At 36.6% G+C, this 15,707-nt stretch overlaps 1 protein-coding gene across 1 annotated transcript; it reads right to left on the bottom strand.

Annotated features, from left to right (window-relative positions):
• Positions 1-4,977: 4,977 nt before the first annotated feature.
• LOC140142901 (organic cation transporter protein-like) lies at positions 4,978-12,907 on the bottom strand. The gene is made up of 5 exons (XM_072164924.1): positions 12,842-12,907; positions 12,241-12,449; positions 10,368-10,476; positions 8,265-8,473; positions 4,978-5,130 (listed from the first exon to the last, which is right to left on the bottom strand). Exons 1-5 carry the CDS (start codon positions 12,874-12,876, stop codon positions 4,982-4,984), a joined length of 711 nt encoding a protein of 236 aa, XP_072021025.1. The 5' UTR covers positions 12,877-12,907; the 3' UTR covers positions 4,978-4,981.
• Between the last annotated feature and the right edge of the window lie 2,800 nt (positions 12,908-15,707).

Here is a 15,707-nt window from a genome sequence, read left to right as displayed (position 1 = left end):
TGAAGATATCGGGGCGATGACACTGTGCCCGGATGTAACAGATCTGATTCAAAGATATATAATGGCGTAAGTCACCAGATGTACGTGTATAAACATATAATTATTCGTAAATAACAATCGCTCAAAGGGTAAAATTCCTTGTTTCTTTTGATGAAAGTAGGCTCTCTTTATGTTGCCGGTATTATTGTGTGTGCATTGAATTTCTATTAACTAAATTTAACTGAAAACTTTTGTTTTTCATCTTAAAATTAGCCAACTATTGATATAGGGTTCACAACTTATAAGTTCCCCCGCTAAATACTTTTTAAAATAAATCGAAAAAGATTTGACAAAATGCAAACGTGTAAAAAGGTATAAGTACCCTTATTTGTTGTACACATATGGACCAAAATAGAGCGTCACACGTCATTTCGTTCAGTTACAATGGTTCATTATGTAAAAAAGGGACCGTTTTAAACAGTGTTAAAAGTGGTATCTGAGTGCATATGAGTCAGATCCCAAACAATACAGTAAGCCAGGCCTGAAATTGAAACAGTAAGCCAGGCCTTTTGAATGTGTTTGTTAAATAAAACCTGACTGCTATGGACTCAGGTGCAACTTTTAAAACGGTCTGTTTTCTTACCCAATTAACCATTGTGACTGAACGCAATGATGTGTGCATGTGACGCTATAATTTGGTTCACAGGTGTAAAACAAATAGGGCTATACATATCTTTTTACATTTTATATTTCGTAAAATAATTTTCGACTTATTTTAAAAAGTATTTGGGGGAACATATAAGTTGTGGGCTGTATAATGTCTTATACTCCGAATGAATTATTGTGCAACACTTCATAGTGATTGTTTAATAAAATATTGTTACAAGAATCCACCTGAAAGGAAAAACATCATGGTTATTATTATTTCTGTGTTACTGTATAATAAACAGATGTATTGAAAAATTAAATGGTATGAAGTAATGTGAAACCCTTTATTCTACAGGAGTAATATCCCATTCTAAAGTGATTGTAAACACATGATATTATTGTATACAGTGGGAGGGAAACTTCCCCTCTGCCCTCATTCAAGATATATTTTTGAAATTCCACTTTTTGTTATGAATGTGCCCAATTTTAGTCAAATTGCCCCATATATGTGACCATCCATCTCAAACCGCTCGTAAAGTCGGCAAATTGTATTTCGAATTGCAGTGGAAAATGTGCATAAAGTTTGTATTCATAATGTACATGTACCTAATGTTTGTCCTACAAGTTTCTCATTTTAGTCCAGTCAAACACCAATCTTTAATCATATTATTGAAGAGAATAATAAGCTTATACTTATGTATAGAATTAGCAAATAACTTTAGTCTTTGTTTGCTTTGGCTCAATCCTGTTCAAGTGGTGGGTTAACCAACAATTAACAATGAGAGGACATTCCTGGACCTCATTGACTTGGGGATGATTTGAAGTGACCGCCAATTATGACCATTTGATATTTAATACCAGCAATGTAGAAAAAGAGAAATAATGTAGCACCAAAATAATGTACCCTTTTACTGAAGGAGCAAAGTTTAACAAGCCATAACTCCACTTCTGGATATCGTCTGAAGTCAAATGATATATCATTGTAAAGCTTATGATAATATATATTTTCTAAACACGGAAGAAAGCAAATTTGACCAGGGTCCGACTTTACGAGCGTGTCGTCGTGGACGGTCGCATATGAGTGTACAGTATGACTATTCCTTTAAGAGACCACCCAGCCCCCATTCTAGTCCAAACTGAAAACAAACATTTGTTGGTGGTATTGGCAGTGCAGATTGACCATTTAATAACATCACAGTAACTGTTGAATGACGTACAAAATATGCTATGATGTGCCCCTCCCCCTCCGGGCTGCAGTACGTTTTCCCATATTGAATCTATACTGCGCCAAAAAGTATCCTTACACTTGGAATCATATTTGGGTAAATTTACTTTCTAATAGATGCAATATCTAATCCTGCACATTATGACACCCCATTGAATCCAATTCATTCTGGTTTCAGAGTGATGGATGGCTAATTTATGCGCACCTTTTTTATTTAAATTTAAAACAAAAGGAACAAAAGAAAACTGAAACAAAAGAATTGAAAATTAAATTAAAGTTGTGAAAAGTACAGAGAAGAAAGAACTGATAAATAAATTAAAGCTTGACTGAAGAAACTATGTTGTCTCTTTGTTGCGCTTGCTATAATCTTTTCACCTTGTATAGGCCAGTTTGTCACTTTTCGCCTATAATCAAATGTCTGTAACTTTACCTCTTGAGGTAACATTGGATTCAATGGGGTGTCATAATGTGTAGGATTAGATAGTGCATCTATTAAACAATAAATTAACCAAAAATGATTTAGGTTTAAAACTGGGATTTTTTCCAAGTTCATGCACAAATCATAGTGTAAAATTTGACCTCAAGTTGCAGCGTATGAGTTATTGTGCCCACATTTTCAAAGGTCATTCAATGAATTTGGAAATGTATTGGGGTAGAGAACTGTGCCCTGATAAATGAGCTTATTGTAGATCCTAGTGAATCCGAGCCAGAAGAAGTCTGTCGTTCTTTTGTAATGATTATAATGTACATGTATCATAAATTCACTAGCCTAAAATATTATGATTTCATAGAAAGCTTTCAAATAAAACATGAACAAGTCAGCTTTAAAATTGTTGCATAGAGCTCGTACGTTATTTGGTATTTAATACTGTAAGCATTGCACAATTATGTGAAATACCATCGTAAATTACATTGTTTTTGACGAATTTTGGAATCTGAATTGCATAATTAATTGTAAGTTAATGAAATAAGATATCGTAAGTGCGTATGTTAGTTTTGATTTCATTTTGTTGAGTGCTAGAAGACTATCGTAAGTGGTACTTACAATGGTCTTCTGCTTAACGAAAAATGAGGGTTGTTTGTTAGACCATCGTAGGAGCAGCACTTACGATGATCTTACACTGAACACAAACTATGGTCCAGTGCAAGACCATCGTAAAAGGCACTTACGAATTACGATGGCCTTGCACTCACAGCAAAATACATTCACACATTTAAATTTCATCAACACAAACAAATCACAATAACTCTATATTTGCAACAATAATAATATAGAACTTTCTGAATATTAAAATAAAACAATAAAATCTTTGGTAGATGAACGTGTATCGTAAGTGACACTTACAATGGTCTTCTGCTTAACGAAAAATGAGGATTGTTTGTTAGACCATCGTAGGAGCAGCACTTACGATGATCTTACACTGAACACAAACTATGGTGCAAGACCATCGTAAGTGCCACTTACGATGGTCTTGAGCTAAAGGAAAAATGAGGGTTGCGTGTAAGACCATAGCAAGAGCAGCACTTACGATGATCTTGCAATGAACACAAACTAGTGTCCAGTGCAAGACCATCGTAAAAGGCACTTGCCTTGTACTCACAGCAAAATATATTCACTTATAACATCTAAATTTCATCAACACAAACAAATCACCATAACTCTATATTTGCAACAATAATAATATAGAACTTTCTGAAAAATCTTTGGTAGATGAACGTGTTCGTAAAACAGAAGCATTATGTAATATTCACTTGCTTACGATAGTCTTGCGCTCTGTTTACGATTTCTACCACTGATATCGTCGTTCGGCGGGAAAATTACAAAAGTCACAGGCTAAGCCTCATGTAGCAAGTGGGGCCCAGTTACATAAACCTCATAACGATTTGTCATGTTACGTTCAAAATTAACAGAATTTACATAAAAAACACATTTGGTTATTTTACAGAGTCTTAAAAGTGTTCTATAGTTATATAGTTTTCTTTTACATGCGAGGTTTTTGTAAATGAGGTTTTGCATTTGACCTTTGCAATTACATTATGAGGTTGTTCCCGCACAGCGACGATATTATACTAAATCTGTTACTACTATAATAATAATACGCACTGCATATAACATACATTACCAACCATCACCATATCTACACCCAGAGACAAATGCAGGGATGCGGAGGGGCGCCCGCCCCTGCGACAATGAGCTGCAAAATCAGCCTATTTCAGTTTCTCAACTTCCCTAAATTGACCAATAAGGATCCACCCCTGCACCCCAACTATATCAACATCTATACATACACGAGATTATGATAAAGCAATACCTATACTTCAAATTACCTTACAAAAATTTTATAATGAAATGAGGAAAATAATCCTGGTGCCTGGTGCCACCACTGCAGAGCCACCACCCACAGGATCGGTAGAGTAAACTCATTGACCAAAGTTCTTGATATCTGATCCAGAAATTGAACTTACTTTGTGTACGTTTCAGCAACACTGTTGCCTTTGTTAACACTTGATGATGAGTGATTCCTACTGGCAACCGACGCTAGATGTATCTCCAGCGTAGGTCTTGGTGTTGCCAGTTGACTTTCCATCTGGGGATTTTACAGTATCAACTCTCACACATTTTCGATGAGTTTCTAGAACTGGGTTCAAGAAAATCCCCAGATGGAAAATCAACTGGCAACACCAAGACCTACTCTGGAGATACATCTATCGCCGGGTGCCAGTAGGAACCACTCATTACCAAGTGTTGACAAAGGTAACAGTGTTGCTGAAACGTACATAAAGTAAGTGCAAATTTCTGGATCAGATATCAAGAACTTTGGTTAATGAGTAGGCCTACTGTACACGTCTTGAAGAACCTTTTCATAGGTTTATTTGATATTATTGACGTCTTCTGCACCACCGAAAGACTACTGTTGAAACCGTTCAGAAAACATAGGCTGAGGTTTGATTTCAAGAAATGATGGTGTCTCTATATAGCTTCATTCCAGTTTTTGAACGCATTTTGAGATAAAAAAAACAATTCTGTTGATACTAAAACAATTCTGTTCACATACAGGACATCCAAGAATTCTTTAACTATAAGGAATAAACAGGATTGGAAAGTTGAAAATAAAATTTTGCAATACTCTAAACAGGGACAGCAGAGTTTTTATTGGTGTCATCCGGGCAATCACCAGGTTCTTTAGCATCATCAATCGCTGGTGTTTTCTGGTATGCAGTATCCTTTCCTTTGAATTTGCAGAGAGTCCATAATCCTGGTGTATTACTTGATCTTCCTGTGTGGATAATCAGAAAGAAAATGTCCATTTCAGAACGTTATTCTAAACATGTTACAGGCAAGAAAGTAAATTCATTCATTCATTTTCGCTCATTCATTTCCCAGCAAACACAAAACGTTTTCGACATCATTCGCAAAAGGTTATAAAAGTTTGTCAGAAAACGTTTAAATGTCGGGTTATATAAAGGGTACATTAATGGTATAAAACGTTTTCATAACATTAAATAACATTTGTTGGTAATTTACTGCACAGCATACACAAATGTTTTACAGAAAACATTTAAATGTCGGGTTATATAAAGGGTATAAAAACGTTTTTATAACATTCCAAAAACATTTTTGAAAACTTGGTACAAATCATTCTAAACAGAATGTTATTTTGTGGTTGAAAAATATTTTGCAAAAAATGTTTGCCCAAAATATTTACAATAACGTTTTTAAAATGTTTTCACGACCTTTATATAACCCGACATTTAAATGTTATTAAAACGGGTTGTAAAAAAATTTTTAAGAACATTTCTGTGTTTGCTGGGTGCAAATATTTTAACATAATGTTATTTAAGTGTTGACAAAATATTTGGCCAAAAATGTTTGCAAAAATAGTTTCAATGACATTTCGAAATCATTAAAAAAATATTGTTGTAGTGTGTTTTCATACAAAACGTTTTAAAACGATTTCATGACCTTTACATAACCCGACATTTTAATGTTATTAAAACGTTTTTACCTAAACCAAAACCCAAAATATAACTTATTTAAACGTTTTAAAAACGTTTTTGTGTTTGCTGGGTTTAGAACATTAATGCTCTGTGTGCTAGCCATAAGCATAAAAAGAATTTACACTGTCCCTGCACCCAATTGTCCTCAGTACCCAAACCTTCTCCACCGTGCAGGGCAAGTTTTGATTAATATATTAAAAGAAAATGTGTAATCCTTTTCAAATTTAGCTTTCTGTATTTGGAACAGAAATAAACAGCCCTCTAATTAGCTTTTTGCAAAACAACAACAACAACAAACAAAGAAACAAACATAAAGAAAACAAAAAAGAAAAAAGGGCCAAATACATACGGTTCAAATATTACCCCGACCCTATCTCCAGCCCCTCCCCTCCTTCAAGTTAAAAGATGCGTGATCATGCGTGATCATGCGTCCCATGATTAGAATTGTGAACGTGAACGCAGCACGTGAACGTGTGACGTTAATGTGATGTGATCAAGAGTGCCGATTCGTTACACAGCAGCAGTTGAAGTGATATCAACTTAACGTGTGACGTCAATGTGATGTGATCAAGAGTGCCGATTCGTTACACAGCAGCAGTTGAAGTGATATCAACTTAACATGTGACGTCAATGTGAAGTGATCAAGAGTGCCGATTCGTTACACAGCAGCAGTTGAACTGATATTAACTTAACGTATGACGTCAATGCGATGTGATCAAGAGTGCCAATTCGTTACACAGCAGCAATTGAAGTGATATCAACTTAACGTATGACGTCAATGTGAAGTGATCAAGAGTGCCGATTCGTTACACAGCAGCAGTTGAAGTGATATCAACTTAACATGTGACGTCAATGTGAAGTGATCAAGAGTGCCGATTCGTTACACAGCAGCAGTTGAAGTGATATCAACTTAACGTATGACGTCAATGTGAAGTGATCAAGAGTGCCGATTCGTTACACAGCAGCAGTTGAAGTGATATCAACTTAACATGTGACGTCAATGTGAAGTGATCAAGAGTGCCGATTCGTTACACAGCAGCAGTTGAACTGATATTAACTTAACGTATGACGTCAATGTGAAGTGATCAAGAGTGCCGATTCGTTACACAGCAGCAGTTGAAGTGATATCAACTTAACGTATGACGTCAATGTGATGTGATCAAGAGTGCCAATTCGTTACACAGCAGCAGTTGAAGTGATATCAACTTAACGTATGACGTCAATGTGATGTGATCAAGAGTGCCAATTCGTTACACAGCAGCAATTGAAGTGATATCAACTTAACGTATGACGTCAATGTGATGTGATCAAGAGTGCCAATTCGTTACACAGCAGCAATTGAAGTGATATCAACTTAACGTATGACGTCAATGTGATGTGATCAAGAGTGCCAATTCGTTACACAGCAGCAATTGAAGTGATATCAACAACGTATGACGTCAATGTGATGTGATCAAGAGTGCCAATTCGTTACACAGCAGCAATTGAAGTGATATCAACTTAACGTATGACGTCAATGTGAAGTGATCAAGAGTGCCGATTCGTTGCACAGCAGCAGTTGAAGTGATATCAACTTAACGTATGACGTCAATGTGATGTGATCAAGAGTGCCGACTCGTTACACAGCAGCAGTTGAAGTGATATGAACTTAACATGTGACGTCAATGTGATGTGATCAAGAGTGCCAATTTGTTACACAGCAGCAATTGAAGTGATATCAACTTAACGTATGACGTCAATGTGAAGTGATCAAGAGTGCCGATTCGTTACACAGCAGCAGTTGAAGTGATATCAACTTAACATGTGACGTCAATGTGAAGTGATCAAGAGTGCCAATTCGTTACACAGCAGCAATTGAAGTGATATCAACTTAACGTATGACGTCAATGTGAAGTGATCAAGAGTGCCGATTCGTTACACAGCAGCAGTTGAAGTGATATCAACTTAACATGTGACGTCAATGTGAAGTGATCAAGAGTGCCGATTCGTTACACAGCAGCAGTTGAAGTGATATCAACTTAACGTATGACGTCAATGTGATGTGGTCAAGAGTGCCAATTCGTTACACAGCAGCAATTGAAGTGATATTAACTTAACGTATGACGTCAATGTGATGTGATCAAGAGTGCCGATTCGTTACACAGCAGCAGTTGAATTGATATCAACTTAATGTGTGACGTCAATGCGATGTGATATTACTATCCTTGTGAGGAAAACACAACGGTTTACAGTGGAACTTTAGATTTTAAAATATTTCAGGTCCTCGAAATGTATGCGTAAATGCAAGTATAATTGCTATGTATGAGAGGGGAATGGTATTATATTTGCTGTATCCTTGGATCTTTTAGCCTTCTTGGTACCGATATATGAATAGAGACGGGGGTGAAAAAACACAAAATTCATATTCACTTACTAGTAAACGCCTCTCCCTCATCCAAGGTCTGCGGCAGATTAGTTCCCAAAGTTTCAGGCAGAAACAACGCCAATACACCAGCTACTACGGAGTTGACACCAAAGAATATAAACGGAAGAGGCGACCAATAGTCACCAAGTGTCAAGATAAAGGGAGCTATGATGCCACTGACACGAGCGCACATAGATGACATGCCAATACCGATGCTCCTGTAACAAGTAAATAATAAGTTGTTTTTCTCATATTGCCGAACCAAGGAAACAAATAAACCGTCTGCTTGTATAATGCTGACTATTATAGAGGGCTAGGTTGCTGCAGTTCAAAGCGGTTTTTTGCCATGGTTTGCACCCGGCCTGCGTTAACATTAACATTTACAACATTAACAACCAAAATAAAATGGGCAGATTTTATTGAAAAACTGTGCCAGGTATAAAATATAGGCTTGAATCTAAGCATCTGCCTAGATTTGAGAAAGATGCTAGGTTTTTATACAGGTATTTATTTCTCAAGCCGACAGCCAATCTACTCTGTATTCCAGAAAAATACAGAACTATTTTTTTAATAAAAAAAATATTATCATGTTTTGCCAAATGAAACATAGCTGTATCCTGATCCTTTAGTTAGTCCTAACTAATAAAAGTCAAATTTTAATATTTAGACAACTTTTGGAAATAAGGGCCAAAAACATGCGTTTTTAGGGTATTTTTCATATGCTGTGACAATCAATCCCAAAGACTTGTACTAAGACTAATTTCAGTTTATGCATTCTAATTTTTGGAAAAGACATATTTCAGTCTTATGACCAACCATTTAAATAAAGTAACACAAAAAAGTGAAAATTAGAGCAAAATTTCGGCACATACTCAAGATTTTGAATGCTTAGACTTGTTCCAAGTCTGTGATTTTTGTGACTCGATTATCAGAAAACATGCCGCAAATGCATGTTTTTGGCTATTTTTTCAAGAAATTAGTAAAATAGTGAACTTTTTCTTTTGTATCCAATTAGGACTAAATGAATAATTAGGATGGAGCTACGTTTCATTTGGCAGAACTTCATAATAATTTTTTAATCCCAAAAAATTAGTGCTGTATTTTTCGGGAATGGGGAGTAGGTAAAATCACGAGTGGTGCTATTCTGAAAATGGGGTAAACAACGTTTATAGTATTCGAGGTCCAGTAGCTCGAAAAGTTAATGGTCACCAATATAAATTTATTTATTTTTGTTTGTTTACTTGCTTGTTTGTTTGTCTTTCAGGAAAACATCACTTTGAAAATTTGAATCGCTTCGTAAGGTAGATAGAGTCATTTGATGTGCACAAAGTATAGGGAAATTTATTATATCGTACATAGTACAGACATCCATCATGCAATTATTGTTGCCTACATGTATGCACACAACACAGGGGCACTCACAATAGGCAATTGACCCCTACTGGTAGCGCTGTGTTGTAGATATAGAAGATGAACTAGTTAGCGTCATATATCAAAAAGTATAAAAGCTATGATTTTAGTACTTGCTCTATGTTTCAATTACTTATTCTTTTCAAAATATCTGAATTTTCAACCCGGTGCAAGCTTTATTAACGGGAGACCATACATTTGTATGAGACAAAAATCCTACCGTTAACTCCCGTGTTATTCCAATGCGCATTTTGCTTCACCGGTCTGCCCTGGCTTGATCGCATTTGGAAGAGGGTGTCACGAAACCGTAATAGGTACAAATTTAGTACTTTCTTTCAATCAAGTATGGTCTATTCTCTACATGTCAATCTTTAAATCATTAGCATAGTCCTTATAATAACAGGGGACAGCCTTGATGAGTAAATGACAGCAAACCATTGAAAAATACCCCCAAAACTCGGTCAGTGGAGCTCCGCCCGTACATGTCAATAGCGTCATTATCGATTGGATTAGTCGACCGTAGCGGACAATTCGATCGCTCATTGGATTAATATTATCACGTGGTAATAAATTTGCATTGGACAATCGATTATCTCGGTTTAATATTCACTAAGCGGGTTTATGGCTGGAAAGGTCACGGTGAATTTGCCGTGGACATAACTGCACTTTGCATTATGCATAACAGCAAGTCTGTATACATACCTGACTGGCGTTGGAAAAAGCTCTCCAGAAAATATATACACAACGCTGAATGAGGCTGTGATCCCAAACTTGCCTATCATTGCCACAACGGTACGACCTACACCAGGTGCTAAATAGTCAATTATAATAAATTGGATTTCATTAGTATACTGATAAAAACCTTATTATGATAATGGTTTACTACATTCTTTTTCAGGATACAGTTAAAGCTATATTATAACATTTGCTGAGGAGGGACGCCCTCAATATTTCTGTTAAAAGAAAATGATATTGTACTTTATTAACCCAACATACCCTGCAAAAATCAAGACTCTCGGTGCTGTAGTTTTATCAAAATCCGAAATTTTGAATAAAACGTAGGAACCGTCGTTTTATTATTACGATGGAATGATTAGTCGAACGTATACACATGTCATAACACAGTACGTATATGGCGTGCGGAACCGTGATCTACACAACAAAGGATCGTACCATAACAGGACCGAAGAAGTGATACGAATTGGCGACAACGGCGCTGGTAGTAAATTCCAATTTTCTTTGCTTTGCCTTAGTTGTTCGGCTCAAAAATAAAAGGGCATATATATGACAGTAAAAGCTAACATTTTATGGCAAAGAAATGGTAATCTATTTTTATGAAAATGTTATAATATGGCTTTAATGCATTCTGTAAAGGAATTTGTAAATCCCGATGTGCATGGTCTATTAAGGGGGTACTACACCCCTGCCCAAATTTGTGCCTATTTTTGCATATTTCTCAAAATTTATAGCCCATTGGTGAAAAGTAAGATATGCATATTATAGGGGCAAGGACTACAACTACTGCACTGGAAATTTTATTTCAAAACAGACAACAGTTGTGGAGTTACAGTCAAAAATGAGGGAAAACCAATATTTGATCAATAAATCAATAACTACTTGCCGTGAGTTGCTGAATTTTCAGTGCAGTAGTTGTAGTCCTTGCCCCTATAATATACATATCTTACTTGTAACCAATGCGTTTTAATTTTTGAGAAAAATGCAAAATAGGCACAAAATTGGCCAGGGGTGTAGTACCCCCTTAACTTGGCCATTCACAAAATAACGAATATTGTGATAAATATATACATCATTCTTAACTAATGTTGGCATTATACAGCGCATTTCACGTGTATCAAAAGGCTACCATACAATGCCCAAGTCATGCTCATACGTTTATGCGGCGTTCAATGGACAATATCCCTAACTGCTCCCAATTTCACCCCTGGGAAGAGAGAGGCAAGTGGGGGTAAAGCGCCTTGCATGATAAGCATGATGGTCGATGTAATTATAAATATTAAATGTTGTTGTGATTAAAACATTTCTTTGAGTCTTTTTTCTTTGCCTTTATATAAAGACTTACGAATATTCTGCCGCACACCAAGCAATTAGGACCAGGGTTAGGGAAATAGTTCGGGTTTAGGATTTTTGAATTAGGACTAGTTCGGGATAACGGCAACATTTACTCACTATAGTTGCTCACTTTTTAAACACAGGCGACGGAAGCTGAGGACAAGGGGACACGTCTCACCCTAAAGTTTTCCACAAAATCCTCATAGGTCTAGAAAAAGTAATGATTACCCTGTGCATTTAAAAAAAAAAAAAAATTGCAAAATTATACATGACACGCGCGCACTGGTCCATCATACCAAAATTCACCTTCAGTTTGGGCTAAAAATCGGAATTGACAATTTTTGGAGCCATAAAAACGGTAAAAGAATATGCTCACCTAACTAAATTTTAATGGTGCCACCGCCACTGTTTTTATGTTTGTGTATCAATGGATAATGTTCTTTTTTACTTTCATTTTTTTTCGGGGGTGGGGGAGGGGTGTGTTTAATTTCTTTAATTCTCTTACGAAGAAGTGCAGCTAGGATGCAAGCCATTCCACCTCCAACCATATAAATGCATAGCGGAAGTCGTCTACCGAATCTATCCAAAATAAACCAGCATGATATATAGGCGGGAACTTCAACTGCGCCTGACACAAATGCTGCTACGTAGTCATTAACACCAAGGCCTGACGTACTTAGAGACAGCCCGTAGTATACCATGTTGTTAACAAACCTGTTAAAAGTATTAACAAAGCAATATCGTCATGATATCGCATAGTGACGAATACAAAATAACTCTAAGCCCTCCCTTTGTATTAGCCACATAAGGACTATAGAGGTCGACGTTACCTATTGCTTTTTGCAGTGCAAAGATACGGACATCATGGTTTTGCTGTGAATTTAGGAAAATAACATTGTCGGTCCTTACAAACTGAGAATAGATTATCTCTAGAAGTTCGTTTTGAGTCAAAATATTTTTTTAAACCACTCATCGAACCTCAACAGAAGCTTGTGAGAAAGTATATCTTGTCCATCTGGAGCAATGACGCTGGCTACGCGTCTCTTTACGGTTTGCTCTTGACAAGAAAAATAAAACGGAGGAAAATATTTTACCACGATGCTTACCAGTTGTAGAACAGGTTGAGTGACTTGGCTCTCATATTTGGTGTTTTAAACAGATCCCACGGGGTTCCCATATTCAAGGAAAAGAACTTGGAATTAAATTATGGCAACAAACCGTTTGTCCGACGGGCCATTAGTCCGGAAAGGGTTACTGTTAGAATTTGGGGCATTTGCCATTAGGTTTCACTGCCTGAACAGAATTGCTGAGCAATCTTGCCGCATCAGATTTACTTATGGGAATCTATCTTATGATCATTGCTTCAGCTGATTTATATTTCGGTGATTATTTCCCAATGCATTCCGAAACCTGGAGATATGGCATTACCTGCAGAATTGCAGGAGCGTTGTCAATAATATCCAGTGAAGCCTCTGTGTTCTTTGTAACATTGATAAGCATAGACAGGTTAATTGCTATCAGGTTTCCTTATACTACTCATAAATTAAGAAAAAAATCAACCACAATTGTTGTGATTTTGATATGGATTATTTCATTAGCATTGGGCATTATTCCATCAGCTTTGTCAGGAATGTCTTTTAAATTTTATGACAATTCACACGTTTGCATTGGACTACCACTAGCTCTGACCAAGATATATTTAACTGAAAAAATGGAACCTAGAAATGTCCTCATTATTATAAATTACAAATATCATCGTTTTGATCAGGCTTCTTATAATACTGTATTCAAGGATCTAACTACGGGACTCTTTTATTCAACAGCTATTTTCTTAGGCCTTAACTGTGTATATTACCTAGTAATACTTGGTTGTTACATTGGATTAGTGAGGGCATATTACAAATCCGCCAAACGATCTGGACGTTCTCTTGAAATGAAAGAACAGATCACGCTCACAACCAAAGTGTCAGCCATAGTTGCTACAGACTTCTGCTGTTGGTCTCCGATAATCGTAATCGGGATTTTGGTACAAACCAGGGTAATTACTCTATCCCCGTCTGTATTGGAATGGTGTGTTGCATTTATTTTGCCCATTAATTCTGCCATTAATCCATATATATACACAATTGCTGACATCGTTTCTGATTATAGAAAGAAACGAGCTGAAAACGGAAATTGAAAAGAGATATTGAACAACAACAAAAACCAGTTATTCCTAACAAATGACAAATTGTTCAATCCGCTCACAAATTAAAGAATCTTGGTGAACATTATGAACTCTCACCTGAGATTCACAGTATCAGAATATTGTTCAAACCTTGGAACAAAATAACTATAACTAGAGTCAACAGACGCTGATTACAAGCCGCAATTTGACCCCTATAACTTGACCCCTGGGTTACGGATGGGGTCAACTGCTCTTGCATTGTGCTTAGGATGTCATAAGAAATATTCCTGGTGAATTTCAGCTTAATCGGAACTTATACATGGATTTTGATTTGTTGAAAATTTTTGAGTGACCTTTTGACCCCCATAATGACCTTTGACCTCAATAGAAAAAAAACCTTATGTACACCGACAAAATGCATTGTTCCAATTTTAATTAAAAAATTCTAACATGTTTAGTTCTTGAGATAAAAATTCTTGAAGTTATTCAGCTAAAACAGGAAGTGACCCCTTAATGACCTTTGACCCCCAAAATAAAAAATACCATGCATACATCAGGGAACACTAATTCATGTATGTTAGTTATATTATTCTGGTCTGTTTACATTTTGAGATAAAAATGTTTTGAACATTTTGATAATTTTGGTTTTTGACCGGAAGTAACCCCTTAATGACCTTTGACCCCAAAACTGTAGGCATCCTAAAGACCCTGGCTAGTAGCAATGCATGTGTGCTAATGGCGACTCTCTGCTATGTAATTTGTAAAGACAGTGAATTTTGAATATTTTTAGCTTTCAGACCGGAAAAGACCCTTAATGACCTTTGACCCCTTATCTGTGACCACCCTATAGACACTGACTAAAGTTGAGTCACATGACTTAACCATGTCATCATCACATGTAATTTGTGGAAGGAGTAGCATTTTTGTGAAATCAACATTTTTGGCCATAAGGTCAAGGTCAAAGGTCACAGCCAGGTCAAAGTCATATGGATGATTTGGCCTAGCCCAGTGGTCATTTGGGTCAAGTATGGTTGAAATATGTCAATCCCTTGCGGAGCTAGATGCAATTGATTGGTTGCCAGAAGAAAGAAAGAAAGAAAGAAAGAAAGAAAGAAAGAAAGAAAGAAAGAAGAATTGGAAGAAGACAGCACAAGCCGACGTTTGACGTCGGCTTGTAAGAACACAAGAATGTGAGAAGTTTATCATATTAACATAGATCAGTTTACGTATAAACGGTACTGCTTAATCGTGCTTTTTTAAAAGACGTTCTCCTATCGTGTTGGAATTTGGAACCATGATGTCTATGTAAATTGTATTTCTTTGTTACTGCATGGATTTCAACATTAAATGTAGTATATAATTATCAGTAACTGGAAGTATTCTGAAGCTATACCATACGTAGGCTAGCACAACTCGTGTCAGAAATTTTATTGGAATGAGACAAAGCTCATGTGTCAAGGTGCATAACAACACTGCAATTGGCACTGTATTCGGACTCACACTTGAGCTAACGCGCGATTTTGAGTCAAAATCTTACCGTTGCGGCCGCGCTACCGCGAAAGTTTTGACTTTCATCGCTTGGAGGGGCGCAGAAACGATGCTAAATTGCCCCACCTACCACCTGCCACCCCACCCCCGTCGCCACGCCACTGCAAAGAACGACCACGTTGATAAGTGTGATATTACCTTTATTTGAGCCAGTGTATTGTTTAATCTTCTATTCGTTTGATAAATTAAGGGATATGGAATGAGCGTTTTGAGCGTTTGGACAGTATTTTTTGTGGGACATGAGAGCACATCAGACA

Source organism: Amphiura filiformis, chromosome 20, assembly GCF_039555335.1.
Source record: "Amphiura filiformis chromosome 20, Afil_fr2py, whole genome shotgun sequence".
NCBI classification, from domain to species: domain Eukaryota; kingdom Metazoa; phylum Echinodermata; class Ophiuroidea; order Amphilepidida; family Amphiuridae; genus Amphiura; species Amphiura filiformis.
This window is presented reverse-complemented; position numbering and strand designations above follow the sequence as displayed.

Bases quoted from the DNA above. Each gene is read 5' to 3' on its own strand.
- LOC140142901 (XM_072164924.1), bottom strand. From the start codon at position 12,876: ATGAGAGCCAAGTCACTCAACCTGTTCTACAACTG. The intron at 8,474-10,367 runs GTATGTATACAG...TACTTGTTACAG, and splicing joins CTTTTTCCAACGCCAGTCAG to GAGCATCGGTATTGGCATGT. The intron at 5,131-8,264 runs GTAAGTGAATAT...TTATCCACACAG, and splicing joins TGAGGGAGAGGCGTTTACTA to GAAGATCAAGTAATACACCA.